Source organism: Protopterus annectens, chromosome 8.part0, assembly GCF_019279795.1.
Source record: "Protopterus annectens isolate FY-2018-M chromosome 8.part0, PAN1.0, whole genome shotgun sequence".
Lineage (NCBI taxonomy): Eukaryota > Metazoa > Chordata > Ceratodontiformes > Protopteridae > Protopterus > Protopterus annectens.
The window spans coordinates 1361067135-1361089212 of NC_056741.1; the positions used below are offsets into that span (position 1 = coordinate 1361067135).

Sequence of the window (22078 nt, forward strand, 5' to 3'; positions counted from 1 at the left end):
CCATCAGAGGGAGGCGGCTGCTACAGAAATTCAGCAGCTTTTACAAAAAAAGAGCCATCCAACCCGTCCCCCCAGATCAGCTCGGATCAGGGTTTTACTCCAGGTTCTTTCTGGTGCCAAAAAAGACTGGGGACTTGAGGTCCATCCTCGACCTCTCTCTCTTGAACCTGGCAATACCCAAAGAAAAGTTCCAGATGGTCACACTACAATCTATTCTCCCCCTGTTACGGGAGAATGACTGGATGTGCTCGATAGACCTCAAGGATGCATACTATCACATTCTTGTGGACAGACGCTCCAGGAGGTTCCTCCGCTTCCGGCTGGGAGCCAGTCACTTTCAGTTCAGGGCCCTTCCCTTCAGTCTCACCTCAGCCCCCAGGGTGTTCACCAAGGTCTTGGCGGTTATAGCGGCCCACCTGAAGCTTCAGGGAATTCAGGTCTTTCCGTACCCGGACGACTGGCTCCTCATCGCCCCAACACAGCATCTGCTCTGTTCAAGCAGGGATTACTTCCACAATCTTGCTCCAAGCCTAGGGTTGACTGTCAACATGGCCAAATCCTCTCTGGCTCCTACACAGGTAATAGATTTCATAGGGGCGAAATTGGATTCCAGACTAATGCTTGCTTTCCTGACTCCCGATCGGCTTCGGAACCTGAGGTTGCATGTTCAAGCCATTCTCCAACTTCCTGCTCCACCGGCGGATTTGATCCTGAGGGCTCTAGGGTCCATGGCGGCAACAATTTCTCTGCTGCCCCTAGCCCGTCTAAATATGAGGGTCCTGCAGTGGACCCTCTGGGTGCAATGGTCCCTGTCTCGCAACCCCCTGTCCCATCCTATTCCCCTAAGCAAGGCTTGCAGAGGGTCGCTCATGTGGTGGCTCCAGTCCCCGAGCCTTCACACGGGACGACCATTCTCGATGCCTCCCCCCGTCGCCACAGTGACCACGGACACCTCTCGCCTGGGGTGGGGGGGGCACTATTCAGGCAGAACGGTCAAACGACATAGAGACCTCCTTGCATATCAATGTCCTAGAGATGAGGGCGGTGCTTTTGACATTGCAGGCACTCCACAGCCATCTTCCCATTGGGACGATTGCGGTACAAATGGACAACATGTCAGTTGTATGATACATCAACAAACGGGGGGGAACCAGGTCTTATCCTCTTTGTCGCGAGGCCAGGAGAGTGTGGGAATGGGTGATATCCACCAACCGCTTTCTCATTGCATCGCACATTCTGGGATGGTCCAACATCCTAGCGGACAGGCTCAGTCGTTCGATTCTGACCCCATACGAATGGTCTCTCAATCCTCTAGTAGTGAAACAAATATTTGCCCAATGGGGGCAACCTTGTTGCGATCTTTTTGCCTCTCCTTCAAATACCAAATGCAACAGTTACTTTGCTCTAATCCCCCCTCAGGGGGAGTCCCCGAGAGACACTCTGGTACATGCTTGGCCTCCCGGTCACCTTTATGCTTACCCTCCATTGCCCATGATGCTGAAGCTCTTACAGAAAGCCAGTCGGTTGGGGAGCAAAATGATCCTCATTGCCCCATTCTGGCCTCGTCAAATATGGTTCCCGTACCTGTGGTCTCATCTGATTCATCCACCCTGGATTCTGGATCCCCTCCCGGATCTCATTACTCACCCTCTGGGTCTTCCGACCCCCAACCTGGCCAACCTCAAGCTGACGGCTTGGTTGCTCCAGTTTCACTCCTGATAAGGACTCCCGGAATTTCCTCACCAGTCAAAGCCATCCTAGTAGCAGCACACAAACCGTCCACCAGAAGGGTCTATCGGAGTAAGTGGAAACATTTCTCCATCTGGGCGGAGCACCATCACTTAGACCCTTTCACGGCGCCTCTTACGTCGGTTTTGGATTTTCTAACTACCCTCTTTCATCAGGAGGCTAGCCGTTCTACAGTCAAGGTACAATTAGCAGCGATTTCGCATTATCATGTAGGGCATGAATCGGGCCCTTTAATTACCTCCAAGCTCTGTAAAGCTTTCCTCAAGGGTACCTTCCTTCTCAGACCTCCGGTCAGGGAGGTAGTACCCCCATGGGATTTATCTTTGGTTCTACAGGCCTTGACAAGCCCCCCTTTCAAGCAGGCAGCTACGGTTGATCTTAAATACCTCTCTTGCAAGACTGTCTTTCTGGTGGCCATTACTTCAGCTAAAAGGGTCTCTGAGCTTCAGGCTCTCTGTGTTAAACCGCCATATTTGGCCTTCCATCAGGATAGAGTTTACCCTCAGGATCAATCCGTCCTTTCTGCCTAAGGTATCTTCAGAAGCTAATATTAATCAGTCTATTAATCTTCCCATGTTCTTTCCCAATTATCAGAACAAAGGAGAGTACAAACTGCATTCTTTGGATGTGCACAGACAATTACGCTTTTATATTCATCGAACTGCTGGTCATAGGCAATCTGACCAGTTGTTTGTCTCCTTTGCCAAAACCAACTTAGGCAAGTCAGTTTCTAAAGTTACCTTGTCACGGTGGATAGCTAGTTGTATCCTCTTGGCTTATCAGAGTTCGGGAAGGCCTGCACCTCAGGGAGTCCGCGCTCATTCTACTAGGGCCGTCGCTACTTCGGCGGCTTTTAGATCTAGGGTCCCCTTGGATGATATTTTTTCAGCAGCCACTTGGGCTTCATCTCATACCTTTATCAGCCATTACAAATTGGATGTTGTTTCCAGAGGTAGGGCGTCCTTTGGCTCTGCAGTGCTCCGGAATATTCTTCCATAACGGCCACCCAGGATTCAGGTAGCTGGGGACTCTGTCCCAAAGGTTGCTGACAGATTTAGAAGTTATGTACTCACCATAACGTTCCATCTGAGTAGGTATCTTCATTTGTCTGCAACCATCCCCCCCTCCTTCCCCCTGACCTATGTGATTCTGTTTAGGATCGGTCTTAAATAAGCCCCTTCTGGGGCACAGTAACAGTTGTTATATCGGGCAAACTTGATCTGAGGTCAGTCAGGGTTGGCAGGGGATTATGGGTAAAGGGAGGAGCTAGGAGCTCTGATCTATGCTGTGGTAGAAGTTGCCAGCTCGGATCCAAGATCGGATCCGTATCCCAAAGTTTGCAGACAAATGAAGATACCTACTCAGATGGAACGTTATGGTGAGTACATAACTTCTAATTCTCTGCTACCCTGGCCAAATTTCCCCTAAACTGCATAAATATCACCTCGGGTCTCCCCCAAAAAAGGCCATTGGCCTAGTGGGAGTAACCAGGTCAACAAAGTGAAAATAAATAAATAACCAGGGCAGAGCACTGATCTCAGTGGACCATTTCCAGACTCAGCCCAGGAAAGCAAAAATACAGATGTTGACAGCAAAATCCTGATTAAGAAGTTTCATTAAGTGATTATCTATTACTGCTTGTGATAAGCTGCATTCTGTTCACACACATTTTAATGTAAAACTGAAAAAGCCAATATATTACAATTATAAATATTTACAACTCACAATATTAACTTTTATAGTACAGCTAGTTGTGGTGCAGTTTAGGAGCTGGATGGGGGGTGAGTATCCTGAGGAGAGAAAGCATGTTAGTACAGAACTGATGTGTAGAAGTAAGGAAAAAAGGGGTGATTGATTGGGAAAGGGATGTTGAAAAGGACTGTGGGGGGACAGAGGTATACAAAGGCTGATTTCATTGAAAAGAGAATGGTGAGAAGGAGATGTGATCTGAGATGGTGTTACTTTCCTTCTGCTTGTACATGCAGTCATAGCAGTGTGTGCCTGGTGGTTATTTCAGTGTAATCTGAGTTATTCTGTTCTGCTTGAAACCTGTGCAATAGGCATCTCCTAATAAACTAAGATCTGAAGTCTGCAAATGGTTTGATTTTTTTTTTTTTTTAGGTGTGTAAAGAGGGCTTCCCATATTTTGGGGGCAAGTGTGAAAGAAAAAAACTATGGTTAGTGCAGTGAGGCTTTGTAGTGGGAGCATGCAAAGAAGTAATTGGGGGGTTAAGAGATTTTAGGTTATTGTGCTGGGTCAGCTGGCTGGGTTTGGGGAATGCAATGTGAATAAGCCTTTGCATACAAATTCTTCATATAACGGATTAAAATAATCCTCCCGTACTAAGTGTCAGTGTCTTAATTCCGTTTATCATAACCTGTAAACTTTATCAAAACTATTAAAATTTATTTATTTATTTATTATTTATTTTACATTTGTTTACCGGGATAATCCGACTGGATACATGTCCATTTTCAGCGGAGGCCCGGGGAGAAAAGCTCCAACATCAGAAAAAAAACAAATATGAGTTACATACATACATACCAGTTTGTGGTTGGTTACAAATACATGTCATAGTGTTCTACAAACAAGGGAGGAAAGTTACTAGTATAAGAAATTAAGCAGCATACTTTAACACAGATCCCTCTAATCTCATTAGTGGTAGGACTGGAGAGATTCAGTAAAATGCCTTCTGCATAAGGATTCAAGGTAGCAATAAATTTTATGCCTAAAGGTTGTGAATAGGTATGTAAATTTCTTATTTGGCATGCAAAGTATTCTATACCCAGCACAAACAATAATGGCAATAAAGGATAGCCTTGATAGTTACCTCATATTGAGGAAAAACAAGAGGAGGCATCCCTCACCCAAACTTAATACAGCAATTTGATCATTTGTATACTATCATCAGGCCATTTATAAAAGAGTTTAGGAAGAACCCAGGTATTTGAGCATCTGTGAATATCTGACCCACGTTCTCCAAGAAGAGATATTCTATACATTCACTGGATGTAGTACATACCATTAACATTTTCTGTCTGTAACTCTTAGCTGAAGTAAAGCAATTTTTGTGTCATTCAGTAAAACTTCAACTACACTTGCGAGCGTCTCTACAGCTGACCAACACCTTTCACAAGGGCCAACTAAAAGTGTTATTTTAAAGCTTGTGCTATATGGAGAGAGGAAATCTTGTTCTAGGGCCCCTGTTGTGTGGCAAAGTAAGGGCTTTTTCCATCTTTCAAACAAGTTCCTTTCCTGGAAATGATGTCTTTAGAACCAGATTCTTTTGCCAGAGTCTAAGTTGTCATACTCCACATGCCTGTGACCCATATGCACTGCATCTAGCCTCATTTCTCCTTGTAAGTGGTGAGCCCACAGAATGGCTTCATATGACTGTTTAAGGCTGAGGATGGTTGGGCTACATGGCAGTTCTGGCCATAAGATGCTTGCCCAGCAGACAAACTCCTTTAAGACTGTCTCTGGGGGAAAGTCTAAGTAGCCCTAATTTTGGCAGCATCATCTCTGTTTTACTGCTGACAATCATTTTTTTGTGGACTGCTTTTAATTTGTCCCTCTCCCTCCAAACTTGTTTGCCAAAGGAGACTTGTGTAGGAACACCAGAATCTGGACATCATAACTCAGAGGCTGAGTGGCACATACAGGCCCATCCCCCATGATGAGGTGATTATCATCTGAGGGTGACAGCAGTTGCTGAAGCAGACGTCAGTGCATTAAGAAGTTCAGGGGGTGTGGAAAGACTTTGAGTGGCCTCAGAGATGATCTGGCAATCCATTTGGTGCCTCATTGGGAAAAAGGATCTCAGACAGTGCTAATCAAAGGTGTTGTCTTGATCTACCTTTCTGTGTTGCACCATTTTACAGTAGAGAAAAGTTTCCTTTATGAGACACAGTAGTGGTTTTGGTACTGAGTTTTTATTTGGTTGCAGTTGTTTTTTGTGCAACAAGTTTATTTTATTTTATGCTAATTAATGGCAGAGCTTGAAATCTTTGAGTTGGACTCTACCTCTGTAGTAGAAGTCATTGTAGTAGTCAAAGACTTTTATGGCGCTAAGGCAGCAGGTAAAGATGACATCCAAAAAGAGGTAGCATGGCTAATATACCACTGAAGTTTTACAATGAAATTGTAGACAATACCTTTGGACTGTCAAGATTGATGTGATGGCCACCATCTTTTGAGAAAGGTGGGAAGATGAAAAAAACACACTGAACAACTGGAGAAATAGTCACCATCCACTTTTACTGTGTTCCTAGTACTTAGGCATCAAGCCTTCCAGGGAAGAATCATGCACAAGAATGATGTACTTTATATACATTTCACTACATTCATTATTCAATTCAATTACACAATAATTGATCAATTAATCAGTGAGTCAAAGAAATTAAAATCTAAAGTGCATCCTGAGCAGTAAAGTGCTTCAGAAACATTCAAAGTGCATCAAAACATATAAAGTGCACCCCTTACATTCCTATTGCATTTAACATTATAATTTAAGAAGTTAATACAAAAGCACTTCTGCATCTCTAGATTAACAAATACCAAAACAGTTTGCCCTACAATGGTTGATCAATTAATCAATGAGTGAAGAAAATTTAAATCTAAAGTGCATCCTGAGCAATTAAAGTGCTTCAGAAACAAGTGCATCAAAAAACTTAAACAAATGCAACCTCTTACATTCCTATTGCATTTAACTTAATAGTTTAATAAGTTCATGCCAATGCACCTATACATCTTTAGATTAACAAATGCTTAAATATTTAAATATTTTACCCTATACATATAAATCATTCATCCTATATATCTATGCATTTATAAAATAATGCATACTAAAACATTTCATCCTATACATGTAAATCTAACTCCATATTAAGCCCATGGGGCCACAAATTTCCAAAATTAATAATATATCCACTTTCCATTCTTAACAAAATGCACCCATATTCCATGTCTTGTACTGCATAAGGTTTGTTTAAAACAGAAAAAAATAAACTGCTAGTGTTACCATTGTGAACAGCGTGGAAATGCTGGGCCACAGGATTATTAAGCCTAACATGCCTTGCATCCCCCAAATGCTCCATAATTCTTATTTTTACCATTCTTCTGGTTTGGCTTATATACCACTTTACAGGTAAACAATCACATTCAATGGCATAAACAACCCCACTGGTATTGCAATTGTAAGATGCCAGGGCAATGAACTTCTTTCCATTAATCAAAGTACCTGAAATGTTCTTGACTTTGCCACACACCTTGCACCTTCCACATCTGAAGGTGCCTACTGTTTTAGAACCAGTTCCATCCTACTTACCCTACTGTTCAATAATTCCTTCAGGTTGTGAAATCTACTATGAGAAAAAACAACCCTGCCCTTGATAATGTTGGCCACTTCCTCATCCTGCTGTATAATAGGCCAAAACCTGTGCACTAAAGCCTTTAGTGTAGCTGAAAAAGGGGAAAATTTGTTAACAAAAAATATAGCATCCTTGCCCACTTTTATAATCTCCACGCCCATGATATATTGCATGACTCCATACTCTCCGACCAGCAATTTGCTTTCTCACTTTTTCCTCAGCCCGATTTAACACCTGGCTAGAATACCCGCTCTTCGCCAACTTGCATCTAACAATGTTAAATTCCCCACCCAATGTGGTTCTGTCATGAACATTGTCACTAATGCGCTTGAATTCTCTATAAGGGAGATAATCAAGTAAATATTCTGGATGCATGCTGTCTGCACTCAAAAAATCATTAGCCGCTGTTTCCTTATAAAATGGTTTAAAAGACACTAACTTGTCTTTATCCACAAAGAACTCCAAATCTAGAAACTGTATCTTATGTCTATGAGTTTGATAGGATACTGTGATGCCATACTGATTCTGATTTAGTTCCAACATGAATTGTTCAAAAAGACTAATCTCCCCCTCTACATATAACAAACAAATCATCAATATAGCATTTGAAAACTATAACATTTTCCAAAAAATATGTATTCCTATAAACACAGCTCTCCTCAAAAAACCCCATAAAAATTATGGCATAAGATAGGGCAAAAAATGCCCCCATAGCAGTTCCTGTTCTCTGTAGAAAAAATTGTTCTCAAAACTAAATACATTGTGTGCAGACTCCAACAGCTGTAAAATATAACTTGTTCTGGGACCTTCCCCCAATAGTCTGGCTACTGCTTCCAGACCCCACTGATGAGAAATATTGGTATACAAGGACTTTGCATCAACAGTTGCCCAGAAAAATTCCTCTTGCCACTCAGTACCTCCCAAAGTGTCTGTGAGCTCTTTACCATTTCTAATGTGTGAAGGAACTCTCTTCAAATGCTCTTTCAGCTGTGCATCCAGAAAAATGCGGGTCTATATTATATATATTCAAAGTTTCAAAACTTCGAATCCCATATGTTCGACAACATGTGATCGAAGTTTGAAACTTCGAATATATAATAAAACATCAAAAAAAAAAAAATAAAACTTACCTTAATGTTGCGCCCCCCCCCACACCCCCCTACTTAAGTATACCAACTCCGAGATCGCACTTCAGTGCAGAAAAGGGAAATTCTTCCATTCTGCACTGTACAGCGCCATTACATTTAACCCTTCGAACTTTTCAAAGTTCGATCATATGGTGTTGACCATATGACATTCCAACTTTGAAAAGTTCGTTCATGTAATAGGAACCCGAAAAATGCCAATATTCTGGAGATATCCCCCTACCCCTGACACTGTGCGTCTCCCAGGGGAATTTAAGTCCTTGTGTACCTTGGGAATGTCATAAAACTTAGCCATTCTACGATATTTTACATGTAACTTTTTGACATCAGTGGTGGAAAAAAAGGTGGGAAGATGCCCAAACTATTGGGGAAATTGCTCTTCAGAAAAAACTGAGCCAAAAACACTGGAAAAAGAACTGGCACTAGTTGAACCTCCTTAAGGATGAATAAAAATTTAACACTGGCTGAGGAAGAATGGACCAACTCAGTTAAGCAGTATTGTGTGTGTGAGGGAGCATTGATAATCTAGCTTACTTTTATGATTGTGTACCTTAGCATATCCTGCAGGAGGATGAATATTACCACTGATGCAGATGTAGGAACTCTGTAAAGATTATCTGCATTCTTAGAATTAAGTCAAATTCATTTAAGTTGTGTGGAGCTTTTCCAAGGGTATATTGTCACCGCCACCATTCACAGTTTTCATGGATGGGATATTAACATGCCTCCAGGGGGTAGACTGTACCAGACTGGAGACCTAGAGGTGGCACCTTTGCAGTTGACTGTCATTTTGGCATCATCTAATCATTGCATTTCATTTGCATTCTTTCACTGCTTGGTATGATGACCCTGGGATGAAAATCATTCCTCCTAATCTGAGGGTATAATCATCTGAAAGAGTTGATTGCAATCTTCAGGTATTTCTGTATGTTACTCTGACATTGTGCTTTGGTATAAGGTGAAGCATAGCAAGTGAATCCATGATAATGAAACAGGAGCATATTTATCAGATACAAGTCTAGATTTATGCATCAGTCTACATCCCCTGACCTCATTTGATGGTCACATGCTGCTTATAATGGATATACAGCATCCCAGTAAAAACCTTTTGGCATGGAACTTAAAACCACTAAGAAACCCCCTACAGGAACTACTTTTCCTGTGAGAAGCAAAGTACCAGCAACCATCTGCATTCAGCCTGTTATGATCGACTCCAGGGCACTGCACCTTGGAGAAAAGGTAGAGATTAAAAAATGTTGATATTGTGTTGGTTTCAGTCCAAACACTCTTACCCCTTTTGATTTTCAAAACAGCTGCCTTCCATCCATAGCAAATGAAAGAACAGGCAATAATCTGGTTTCTGTGCATGTCAGAGGACCTGCTGCCCATGGCAGGGCAGAGATGTGTGCAGTCTAGTAGTGGGTTTGTGGAGCTGCTGCTCTTTAGAGTGAGAAAAGCAAAGTGAGGTGATCCAGACATCGTATAAGGACATCCACTGGGAAGATGTTGCTCAGAAGGTCTAATGGCATACCTCACTGAGAGAAGGTCCAAGGCAGATACTGGACAAGCTGGAGAGAATTTTGTCTGGACTGCCTGAGAAAACTTAAGGATTCCCCTAGTATGAGCTATAATATGTGGCTGAGAAAAGGGGAGCTTGTCTTCTTTGTTGCATCTGCAGCCCTCCCCAGAAGAAACAGAAAGGGAATGTGTGAGTATTTATTATGCAGGAATACCACTGTGTGATGTATTTGACTGTCACAAATGCCAGTTTCCAATGTTTTATTAGATGGTCTTTTGGAGTTGTATACCATAAGATAGCTCTTAACATCACCTCACCTTTTCTTGGAGAACTTAATGAACTTATTTAACAGGGTATGTGAATCCATTTTTCAAGAACAATTTTTTTGTGAAGACATTAGTTTGAAAAGCAAGGGGGAATGGAATATATATATGAACTGATTAACATGCTGTAGGGAGCCAAAAGGAAATGGTGAGAGCAAGTGCAGATATAAGGAAACTGCAGAGACAATGACCAGGCATCAAGGTTGAACTTTAGACCATGCTGCTCTGAGGAAATAACCTAAACCATACTGCCCATCCAGTTTAGATGACTGAAATGTATTTTGATCTTGCAGACAATAGGTTGTCATACCTAATGGTAATCGCATGAAGCCAGTGAAAGTAATATGCAGATGTAGTGTTCCCATGATAGATAAGATAAATCAATCATGCCCACGGAGTGGTGAGATGCTGTGTGTGTTACTCAATGCCAAAAGCAATGACTGTCTAGAAAATGCTCTTGTAACACATCTCCAGCACTGTAGGTTGCACCTCTTTACTCAGTTATTGAAAGTATGTGAATCATAAATGCACTATATACAATGCATTCAAAAGTATGAGTTAATTCTGTATATGTCTTATAAGTAAAGTATAGTAAAAAAAAAAAACAAAAGTGATTTCTTGATTTTGCTTCATTTAAGTGTTTTAGCATATGCTGATTGCAACAATTCATACCTGCTCATCAAAAATGAGCAAGCTGTCTGTGTCCTGGCACGTAGCACCTCAAAAGTGCTATTCATCCACTTCTTAACAGTATATTAAACTAAAATACATCATTTGATGTGAGCTTTTGCCAGCTGCACCAGGAGAAGTAGGGCAGTGAATGTGTAACATATGCCAGCACAGCTAGTTGGAAGTTTGCAAAGAATTATGTCATTTGTATATCTAACTGATTTGTACAGATGCTTGTGTTTAAAAATGTATTTGTAAATTTGCTTATGTCAAAAATATATCAACAGTGTGCCCTGCTGGACAGAAAAAGAAATATACATGCATTATTGTAATTGTTTAAATGTATACATTTTAACATAGGATACTGGAAGAGAAGAGGTTGATCTCAAACTTTAAAATGGTCAGAAATTAAATTACTGGGCCTAGGCCATAAAGATGTTATCTCACAGTTTTGAATAAAGCCAGAAATGCAGTGTCTGTAAGAAGTGTGATTTATTAGCTCCTGTAGGAAGAGTGGGACTGTTTTATGGTTTTATGACTTCAGAAGCTGCAGCAGATCTTAGCAAGGCTTTCTGTGTGTGTATTTTTAACACACAGTGCTAAATCTTGGCAGGTTCTAGGAATAGGGGGGGGGGTGTTGCATGGGAACCAGAAGTCAGATGACCAGATGTATGTGATGTCATTCTGTAATCTAGGACAAAAATAATGTTTAATACTAGTTGAGACTGAAGTCTCGGGGCAGTCTGTTTTTGGAACCTGACATCGAAGGATGACACACCTATTTCATCTAGTCTTGCTGTAGTAAGTGGCCAGGGAAATAGTGACTCTTGATCAGTCAGGAAAATATAGTGAGATTAGTTAAGTATTGTTTTTCTGTAACTGTGTGAACCGGTCTACCTGTGTTATTATTAATATTTCCTGTGACTGGTGGTAATTGTAAATAGATATTTAGTTCTGTTATTTATTATTAAATATATTTAAACTTTTCATTGTGACTGTTCCTTTAGAGAATATTTTAACCTTTGAAAGTACTCATATCTGTCTGGTGACTCTCTGGCCACTCCTGAAAGCTTTGGTCAAACTGTCATTCATATTAATATTCATTTTACTCAGTATAATTGGGTACCCTTGTCAGAGCCTTAGAGTAGCTGGTTTGGGAGTGTCTGGTAGCAGTAACTACCTTATAGCCTGGGAAGAAGGGGGCATACCTAGTAAACTTGTGCCAGCCTTTCCCAGGTGTGTGTGTGTGTGTGTGTGTGTGTGTGTGTGTGTGTGTGTGTGTGTGTGTGTGTGCATTTCAAATCTCAGAGAGCATGTGTGAGCTACTTGGGAAATGAAGCTCTGGTTTCACAGAGAGAGTGTTAGAGGACTTGGCTTGGACACTCTGCTGAGGAATTAAATCTGTAGCTGTGCCAGTGGGGAGCTTTACTGGGGACCTGGGGAGAGACGGAGAGAGAAACCCAGACCCCAGGCTGAGTGTGTTCTCTCTGTGCTCTTAAGGGAAATTGTGCCTGATGCAGACAGCTGCATCTGGAAATACTGGGTGTATCAATTTTTTTCCAGGTGAATGTCCCTCTCTGGTGTCAGTGGTGAGGATTCAGGCTCCTTGATTACTGACCCCAGAGGGGGTAGTCACACATCAATTAAAACAAGGAAGAACTGTTGCAGTGGTACATAATACAATATAAATGGACAAGATGTGTGAAAAAGAATGCATCCTTTACTGACTTTATCAGGTTGGAAAGCAGTGGCCATCAACTGTCATTAAAGCTCCTCTCCTATCAAACAAGCATAATCACATCAGCAGTATGGGTTATGGTAGTAAACACAAGCAAAATACCAAACCTCCCAACACACTTTCACATTATAAGAAGTCTGTTACCATACATGACTTGAGAGTTACAACCACAAAACAGATTGTAATGCTTTTCTGGACCTTATCTTTACATATTGGTAATTATGTCTTGTAACCTTGGAGTGGGGTCAGAGATCTCGCATTTGATAACATCATAAATAACAGTAGCAGTTCAGTCAAGGCATTTTTGCAGAAAAGGAGATTTGTGTAACAGTCTTTTTCTTTAAAACATTATATTTGGTCTGTTCCAGTGCTTTAATTATTCTTGGTGACTTGCAGTGGGAGATGCATTTTTGAGGCAGTCTTGACATATCACTCAAGATGTAGGGCAATTAAGATATTTCCTCTTGGGTTAAAACACCTTATAGTCCAGCAAGATGTCTAGGTTTTGTCAAGTCCTATATGCAAAAGAATGTTGTGTTTGACAACCTTTTTACATTTTAACAATTTCTTTGTATTTTGTATTTACAGAGTTAATGGAGGTAATGTTTGATTTATAACCTCCGGAACTGCTCTTGCCACCTTCAAAGCACATCCAATTTAGTGTGAGTAAACTTGACTGCCAGAATGAAATGTTTGTTGCAAATGGAGTCTGGTATCTTGGATCTCTCGTAGTCCTGTTTCAACTAAAGACCAGTGAAGAAGTAAAACCATTTTCGAACTGAAACATTATTCTTCAATACAGAGATTATTACTTCCCATTCACAAAGAAACCCATCTATATTTCAAGAGAAGCAACTGTTCCAACATTTGGATGCATATAAATTCCACAAAGAAAGCAGTGGGATGTTTGTTATACTTTTAAGGATATGTGCTGTCCTGAATAAGTGGATTATGCCTCTTCACCTAGAAAATAATGCCCACTTTAAATGAAGTTGTTGCTGCAGATAGCATTTTCTGTTCTGCAGAAACTCCCACTGACTTGTAGAGTTGTGCAGTTCATAATTTATTTTTGGTGAAAGAACATCAGTATGTTTTTCAGAAGCAAAAGTGGATCTTAACCTGATTGGTCAGACTGACAACTAAATACATTTAACATTGTAAGCAGCATTGTGCTGAATGAAACAAAGGTAACTACTAAAAAGGTAGCTGGAATTTGTGTTTAACCATGTTTTAGGCATCCAGTGAGATGCACAGGAGCATATTCCTAGTAATTAATCTGGTTCAAATTTGTTTTCTGGTCATAATTGGTAACCATATAGTAAGTGAGGATAACTAGCACTAACAAAAGAGTAGTTGAAGACAAAACAGTTTCTAAAAATAACTGGTTAAGTGTGTGTTGGGTGGGGGAGATCTCTGACTTTGATGTTAAAAGGCAAATTTGGAATACAGAGAGAGGGGCATTTTTTGAGATGTCATTGAGCGTCTTCTGTGTGTAGGCATGCATGAATGGGCGTGCCTTCGTTGAAGGTTGTGCGTCAGGGCTGGTAACTCGGCATGTAAAAATCCACTGCCAAACATTAGCGGACCGGAGTTCCGCTGTGGCGACCCCTAACCGGGATAAGCCGAAAGACACAACAACATTGTGCACACATGGCATCATTGTTCACGGGATTTCAGGTTTTGCTATAGCACTGTGTAGCATTGCTACAATACCTTTTTTTTTTTTTTTTTTTTTTTTATAACTTTTATCCTTGTTGAACTTGGAAGCTGCAATTCTCATTGGTGAAGTCAGAACAACCTGTGTCATGTATCAACGGATGGAGGCATATACAGTTTTATAGATGCAGCATTCAAACACATTATAAGACAAATTTATTTTGGAAAGAAGTACGAACCTTGGTATATGATCAGTCTTTTTTTTCCCAAGCAGATCCTTTGTAAGAAATGTGAATATTTTTCCTTTATATTAAAGTTGTATCATTTGCCTTTACTAGGTAATAAAGTAGCCAAGGACACATGATAATGAACTAAGAGCATTTTATGTTTCATTCCTCTTTGTGTTGGAAGATTTAACGAGTACATTTGTATTTATAACCTTGACATGATGTGTAAGATTCAAGCATGTTGCCAAGTTGTATTTATTTTGAGGAAAAAGATCCAGTTATGCTACAGTGTAATTAGGTGCTGAAGCAATAATATTTTGATTGCATTTTATTTTACGATGTTGATCAGGTTGTCCACCTGGCAGAGCACGCCAACATTTTTTTGCACAAAAATATATAGAAACTTAATGTCCTTTATACCAGTACATTTTTTTCTGACTGATGAATTGTTAGCAAAGAAATGTTATAGCGTGTTCAGAGTTGCTTAACAATTTTTTTCCTAACCACTTTAAAATCAAGTTGGTTATTTGCATCATTGCTCATATCAATGATATACATGAGCAACCGAGCAGCAACTTTAGATAGGCTCAGACAGCATGGACTAGAATTGAATCCATTCTTAGCAATAAGCAGTGCAAACTACCCTAAGCTGCATCTTATAATGGTAAGAAAAAGATCACCTAGGTGATGTAGTTATGTGGGATAGCTGCTGTAAATGTAGATGGCTCACTTACTTTGTGTTATGAGCAATTATTACCTATGCTTTCACCTTTGGCTCAGATCTCTCACAATGACTTCTGTTTGCCTTAATACTGTCCCCCCTAGATGACAGTTGACACCCTGTTATAAAGGCAGATAAAATGTTTTATTCTTTTCATTTGTTGACTGGGCAAGCCCACTAGATGTATGTCCCTTTTTAGGGAGACCCATGAGCATCATCTGGTTAAATGATTTGCTCAGTCACGCAGTTGGTTAATGAAAGTAGAAAGAATCAAACCGTGGACTACAAGAAACTGCTCATTATCAGAACAAAGCTGTAATGCTTGGCTCTAACTGCCAGACTGTTTGGTTAAGACAACATGTAGGGAATTGGCTCTTATGTAATCTTAATTATGAATCACTTTGGACTTTGATATGCATTTTTAATGTGTAGTCTTAATGCTTTGTAAGCCTAAAGTAAACAAATGTTGGTACACAGATCATGCAAAGTAATACTTGGTAAGTTTGAACTGAAACAAATGTTACAGTTGTCTTGAGTACAAGCCAGGTACACCAAGTCCCAAGATAACAGTAATTCAGTATGTTTAACCATGGCACTTTATTAATGTATAAACATTGTCAAAGTAGTGTGAATCTACCTTTATTAAGAATCTTGCAAAAGAGAACTTTATCACAGGACACTAAACCAGCAAAAAGCTTGCCATGGGCAGATTCATAAGCATTGTATCTGTGATGTAGGGTTGGTATAGGCCAAGTAACTATATGCTGTCTTAACCATATGGGCATTCCTAAAACTTGTGACAACTTCAGCACTCCCTCCAGTGGGAGAATTCATGTAGCTGTATTCCCCATTACAATATATGGTAGTGAGGTGTCCTCCCTGGGTATGGACAGTGAGCTGTAAAAGTTGTAAATATGCTGAACCCTGTCTGTCTGAAAGTAAATTCACTGAGATATTAAATCATGTTGTAGCAACAAGCTTTACTGATCCCAGAATAGATCAACAGCTTCTTATATATACAAGAAGAAAATGTAATTAGGCATACTATGAAGACTAACATAAATACACAAAACAAAGTATTGTCAAGCTTAGGTGGTACCTTCTGGAATATTATTTTTAGTCACAATTCATAATCTTTAACAGCAAAATCATGTAATTGTCATCGAGTGACAGCTCATCCTGTTACATTTCAGAATCTTCTCAAATTTGAGCAAGTTTCCCATAATCACTTATATTTTATTTTATTTATTTTACATTTGTTGACCAGGCTAGTCTAGCTGGATATATGTCCATTTTTAGTAGAGGCCCGGGGAGAAAAGCTCCAGTATTAATTACAAAATTACAAAACAAGTATTATTGTGACATAAACATATTATTAATTACAATGAAATTTAACATAAAAATTGATTAAAAAAATGCGTTGAGGTGAAAAGGGAAAGGTATTAGAGATATGAGGAAGAAAAAGAATAGAGAAGAAGTGAGAAAGAAATAAGAAAAAGAAAAGAGGAGAGGGTTAGACTGGGTTAGTACAGGAGCAAATCCAGTGTTTATTATTACTTTACTTTATTACTTATAGTAATTTTCCTTTACACAGACAATATTACACTCATTACATTTACCTGATTTTACTTGTGAAGGAATGGTAAAGCCATAGGTCAAAACCATAAAAAATGGGTCCCCTGTCTGATAAACAGGGGATTACACATTGACATAACAGCCTTCTTCATCACTGAAAACCTTGGATGTATGTACATTCAAGATTTTCTAGTCATAATAGTTAACACCTAAAAATGTTACCGTTGCTGAAAGCTAAGGTATGACCCATCTTCCATTACACTTTTGCATTTGGTCATCCTTCTTGAGAGTATCTTGAATACTGACAGTAGAAAGCTTTGCAGTAAATAGAGGATGCTAGAAGAGCTTATGTTTGTTACTTGACTGGAAGTCATTTAGGTTCCTTGAGAGAAACTTTGTCTAACATATGGAAATCTTTAACTGGAAGGAGGAGACCATAATCTAAAGTTAACAGTAACTCTATAACTAATAATGGTGGCATTGGAATGATCCACTTGTGGGTTTCACATAAGAATAATTCATACTGAGTAAGGAAGCACTAGTGTCAAATAAGAAGATAAATAGCAAAGTATGTCCTTGCTGATACACAATCTATACTTGTAAATTTCAAAACTGTACAAATTGTGCACACAGCTGAATACACACATCATTAACAACAAAGAAATTAATAAAACAGAACTTTAAGAATCTTCAGTGATCCCTAGGCCTAATTCTAAGACTGTTACCTTCCTGCAAGATAACACTAGTGACACAAAAAATAAATATAAAATGAATATACTAAGAACACATCTCGCTAAAAGGACCTGTACACACAATGCTCTTCTAGCATCCCCAAAAAGTGTCTGTGTATTCTTTGCAGTGAATATTCAGTTGCCTAAACTCGCCCCTCTTAACGGATGTTAAATTTAACAGCATTGCTGCAGCTAATGAAAACCAGAGCAAGGGATTGTGAAAGGTAACAATAATGGACTGAGACCCCTAATGAAAATGTTCCCATAACAAAGCTGATAAAGTCAAACAGAAGCACAAACCAGTCCAAAAAACAAAAATAACCAAGTGAAGAAACTGGATTAGACCCACTCACCAAAAAGGATGACTCAGTAGTGTAAATCATAAAACCACTTTATTTGAACCAGTACATAAATCTAAGAACAAAATAGATGAGCGCTTTCGTCTAGGTAATCTAGACTTCATCAGACAACAGTTAAAACATAGATACTTTCTTTTATACAAACCATACAGGAAGTGACACAATTTAAAGTTAATTAGGGCAGATAACTGACTTTACATTAAATATTCATGAAGTGAATAAAATAAAATGAAATCCTAAGTATAACAACAAACTACAAGACACAAAACCCCCACAGCAGTATGAATACAAGTTAAATACATTAAATCTAAAAAATGAAATTGCAAATATGTAAAAAGACTGATGGTATGCAATAGAATAAATAACATTTAAAACCATGTAAAATACAATATGGTATCTGTGTGTGTGTGTGTGTGTGTGTGTGTGTGTGTGTGTGTGTGTGTGTGTGTGTGTGTGTGTGTGTGTAACAATAATTATTTGGAAGGTCAAATTATCTCTCCAGTGCTTTTAATTTCAGTAAGGAGCTGATGGAAATATTTTCGTTTAAGCCTTGCCATTTCCCTGCATTCAGGTGTAGCTGCCAATGTAATTCTCTTTTTACCAACAATAGTGACCATGCTCCTCCTCTAACATCCGTGTTGATACTGTCTATAAAAAAGAATAAAAATGTATGGTGGTTGTTCTCCATTATGTGCTTACTTAATGCATTGGTGTCTTTAGTATTTTTAATATCATATCATATCATTCGTAGATGCGATTCTTCAGCTTCCGGTCAGTCTTTGAAAAAAACACTGGTGCCTTGAAAAAGACAAGCCAAGATATACTGCTTTATAAAACTGCATAAAACTATTAAAAGTCATACAACTACAAATATTGGTTTCATATTTATATATAATTATGCTTTCAGTTTTCTGTTGACCAAAAAACATTTAATATTCATCATTTCATTCAACCTTGGCAACACATCTGCTCCAAGCTTTAATTGCCACAAAGTTTCTTTCCTTTCTACTTTATTTTTCATACTGCTTCCCCTCAAGTCTCCTTTAACATTTTCCAACACCGAAAAAATTACTTTTTTATTATTATTGTTATTAAATGTACATCTCACAGTGTGTCTGTAAAGGGCATTATTAACACATTTTGTTTTTATAGCATAACAATGTTCTTTTATACATTTACTAAGGCTTCTTGTAGTCATTCCTATATAATATGCAGGACAGCCTGAACAAAGAGCAACGTAAACCACATTATTAGTTTTACAATTATATCTTCCTTCTATACTTATAGTCTTATCATAATGTTCAAAGTTAATAAAAGGCCCCTCCAAAATGTACCTACAGGCACTACAATTATAGCATCTATCAAAAATATGCTTCAGTATAACACTCTCATTTCATCCCCAGTAACTAGTAAGACTAAAGGTATGTTTAAATGCTATAATTGTAGTATAATTGTAGTAGGTTATTAGCCTATCACAGATCTAAAATTATTTTCATGTTTAAGAATGGACCAGTTTTTCATTAAAATATCCTTTAAAATGAAACTCTCATCAGTAAAAACAGTAATAAATGAGGTTTTAAAATCTCTACTTTCTTCCACTATGCTGATGTCATGAGTGTTGGATGAAGGTGAGATAATGGATGTACTATCACCAGAAAGTAAGGGGAGGTAAAAACCTCTCTCCCTTCTGTTAACAACCTCAGTCATAATGTTAATAATAAATTTGTAAGGGTAACCTCTTCTTAGAAACATTTCTTTCAGCGTATCACATTCATTCAGAAATTTTTCCATTAAAGACACCATGCGTGCTGCATGCACAAATTGGCCTTTAACAATAGCCTTCTTTTGTTTCGTAGGGTGGGTGCTAGAATAATGCAGTAGAGAGAATAGGGATTTTTTTCTAAAAATCTTTGAAACTAACTTCTTATCCTGATGGTTCTTGAGTAAATGGATGTCAAGGAAAGAAATCATATTAGAATCACTAGTGTGGGTAAACTTTAAGAAATCAGTGGTGGTTCCAATATATGCAATACAATCATTAACAAGTTCATTAAGTCCATCCCATAAAATAAACATATCATCTAGAAACCTGGTATAAAACTTAATATATCCAAAATACTTTGAGGGGAAAAAATAGCTCACCACATGCTGACCCCATGGCCACTCCCTCTTGCTATAAATATATTTCCTTATTAAAAAGTATAAAATTGTTTTTGAGAAACATTTCCATCAAGTGTACATAAACCAGAACATCAAAGTGTGCTATACCTTTCTCATAAAGGTATTCTGTGAACCAGTCTAACCCTGTCTCATGGGGTATTACTGAATATAAATCCTTGATATCAATGGTAATAAACATATAGGTATCTTTAAAAGGTATTTTATCAATTGCTTCTAAAAAAAACTCCATGAGTCCTTACAAATGTGTGTTTCATTGAGTACATGTTCTTTTAACTTGTTGTCCAAATATTTTGCCAAGGGGTGAGTGATAGCACCATCAACTATGGGGCGCATAGGTGGTTTTGTGAGATCCTTGTATAATTTTGGTAATCCAAACATTACAGATAGTCTGGGGTAGGAAACTGATAGGTAATTAAGCATATCAATAGTAATTGATCCTTCAATGAAAAGATCTTGTAGTTCATTTTTTATTTTGTTATATGACGCATTAAGCATATCAGTAGTAATTGATCCTTCAATGAAAAGATCTTGTAGTTCATTTTTTATTTTGTTATATGACGCATTAAGCATATCAGTAGTAATTGATCCTTCAATGAAAAGATCTTGTAGTTCATTTTTTATTTTGTTATATGACGCATTTAACTCATTTAGAGAAGCTTTTGTGTACGCTTTTCTTTCTAAAATAAATAACATCTTCTCATTATAATCCTCATAGTTCATTAAAACTACCCCACCCCCTTATCTGGTTTCATAATTCTAGTTGTATGCGCAAAAACCTTTATTTCATCAATTAAATTTTTTCATTTACATTAATATTCCTATATGAGAACTTGGAATTACGTATGTCAGGTTCACAAATGTTCTTGAATAGTTCAACCACAGGGGGAAGTGGAGGGTTGCAAGTGCTAGATATAGCCAAAGGATTGACGAAAGAAGCAGAAAAGGAATTATTAAAAAGAGTTTTCAAATTTAATTTACGTGTGTAAATTCTTAGATCCATTAAAGTACTGGCAATATCCAGGGATTGTGAGAGAACAAAGGTGAACCCTTTGGCAAACAGATCGCAATGTTCTGGCCTAATTTCATTGCTGGAAAAATTATATACGTTAGTCACCCAAGGTGTTAGTGACGATATAACAGGGTGGCAGTGGGTGATCAACAATTTGTTCTGGTATATCCAACAACATATTGTAAGTGTCAGATGTAGGTACAATTAACTTCTGTTCCAGTTCTGGAACCCCCCCCCCATTCATCATCCCTCCCCTGTTCCATTGGTTGTGGATATTCACAGCAGCCATCTCCCAGTTGTTGTTCATAGGTGGGCCCTTGTTCCTCAGACGCTCTGAGCATCTTAGAGGTGGAAATTCCTGTGAGTCTAAAAAAAACCTGCCCATCATTGCTGGGTGTTGTATCATTACTATTGTTTTCATTAGTATTGTTGACAGAATAAGAGTTGTTAAATTTGTTACCCCATTCTTGTGATGGTGGAGGTCTGGGGTATGCCATACCGTTGCCATAATCATTTCCGTCTCTAGTCAGTTTTTTCACCTTTCTAGCTTTTATGGAATCCACAAGTTGGTCAATACTCTTGTATATTCTCAAATGCTCAAATTTAAACTTGTCATAATGTAAATGCCCACAAATACTTTTATCCAAATCAGAAACGGAAGAAATCAATTCATTAATTAACAAATCATTATGTTTAAAAAACAACAGCAACAAGCAGCGTGAGCAAAACAATGAAGGGGCACACATATAGCATCAATTAGCTATTCAGCATGTATACGATAATATAATCCAAATGTCAAAGCAGTCCAGTATGCAGGAATCCTTATAACTAAGACAAAATAAGTGAATGAAATCCACGTAGATGTAAACTACAAGCAGAAGTTTATTGGTGCACCTCAGGTTAGCGCTTTCAGCATAAGCTTCATCAGACCTGAGTAACAGAATTATTTGAACTGTTTAAAAACCCGACAAGGCGGGAAAATACATTAATTTACATTAATTTAAAACTCAATTGGCTAATCAGACCCATAGCCAATAATAAAAACTTACAAACTATAACAACATATACATGATTAAAACTGTTAACTTATGTGCTTGTGCGTAAAA

At 38.6% G+C, this 22078-nt stretch overlaps 1 protein-coding gene across 1 annotated transcript in view; it reads left to right on the forward strand.

Annotated features, from left to right (window-relative positions):
* FOXR1 (forkhead box R1) overlaps positions 1-14540 on the forward strand; it is a 176924-nt gene extending 162384 nt beyond the window's left edge. The window contains exon 6 of the mRNA XM_044080936.1: positions 13102-14540. Coding sequence (XP_043936871.1) covers positions 13102-13130 — 29 coding nt within the window. The 3' untranslated portion in view covers positions 13131-14540. The remainder of the gene's footprint in view (positions 1-13101) is intronic.
* The last annotated feature ends 7538 nt before the right edge of the window (positions 14541-22078 follow it).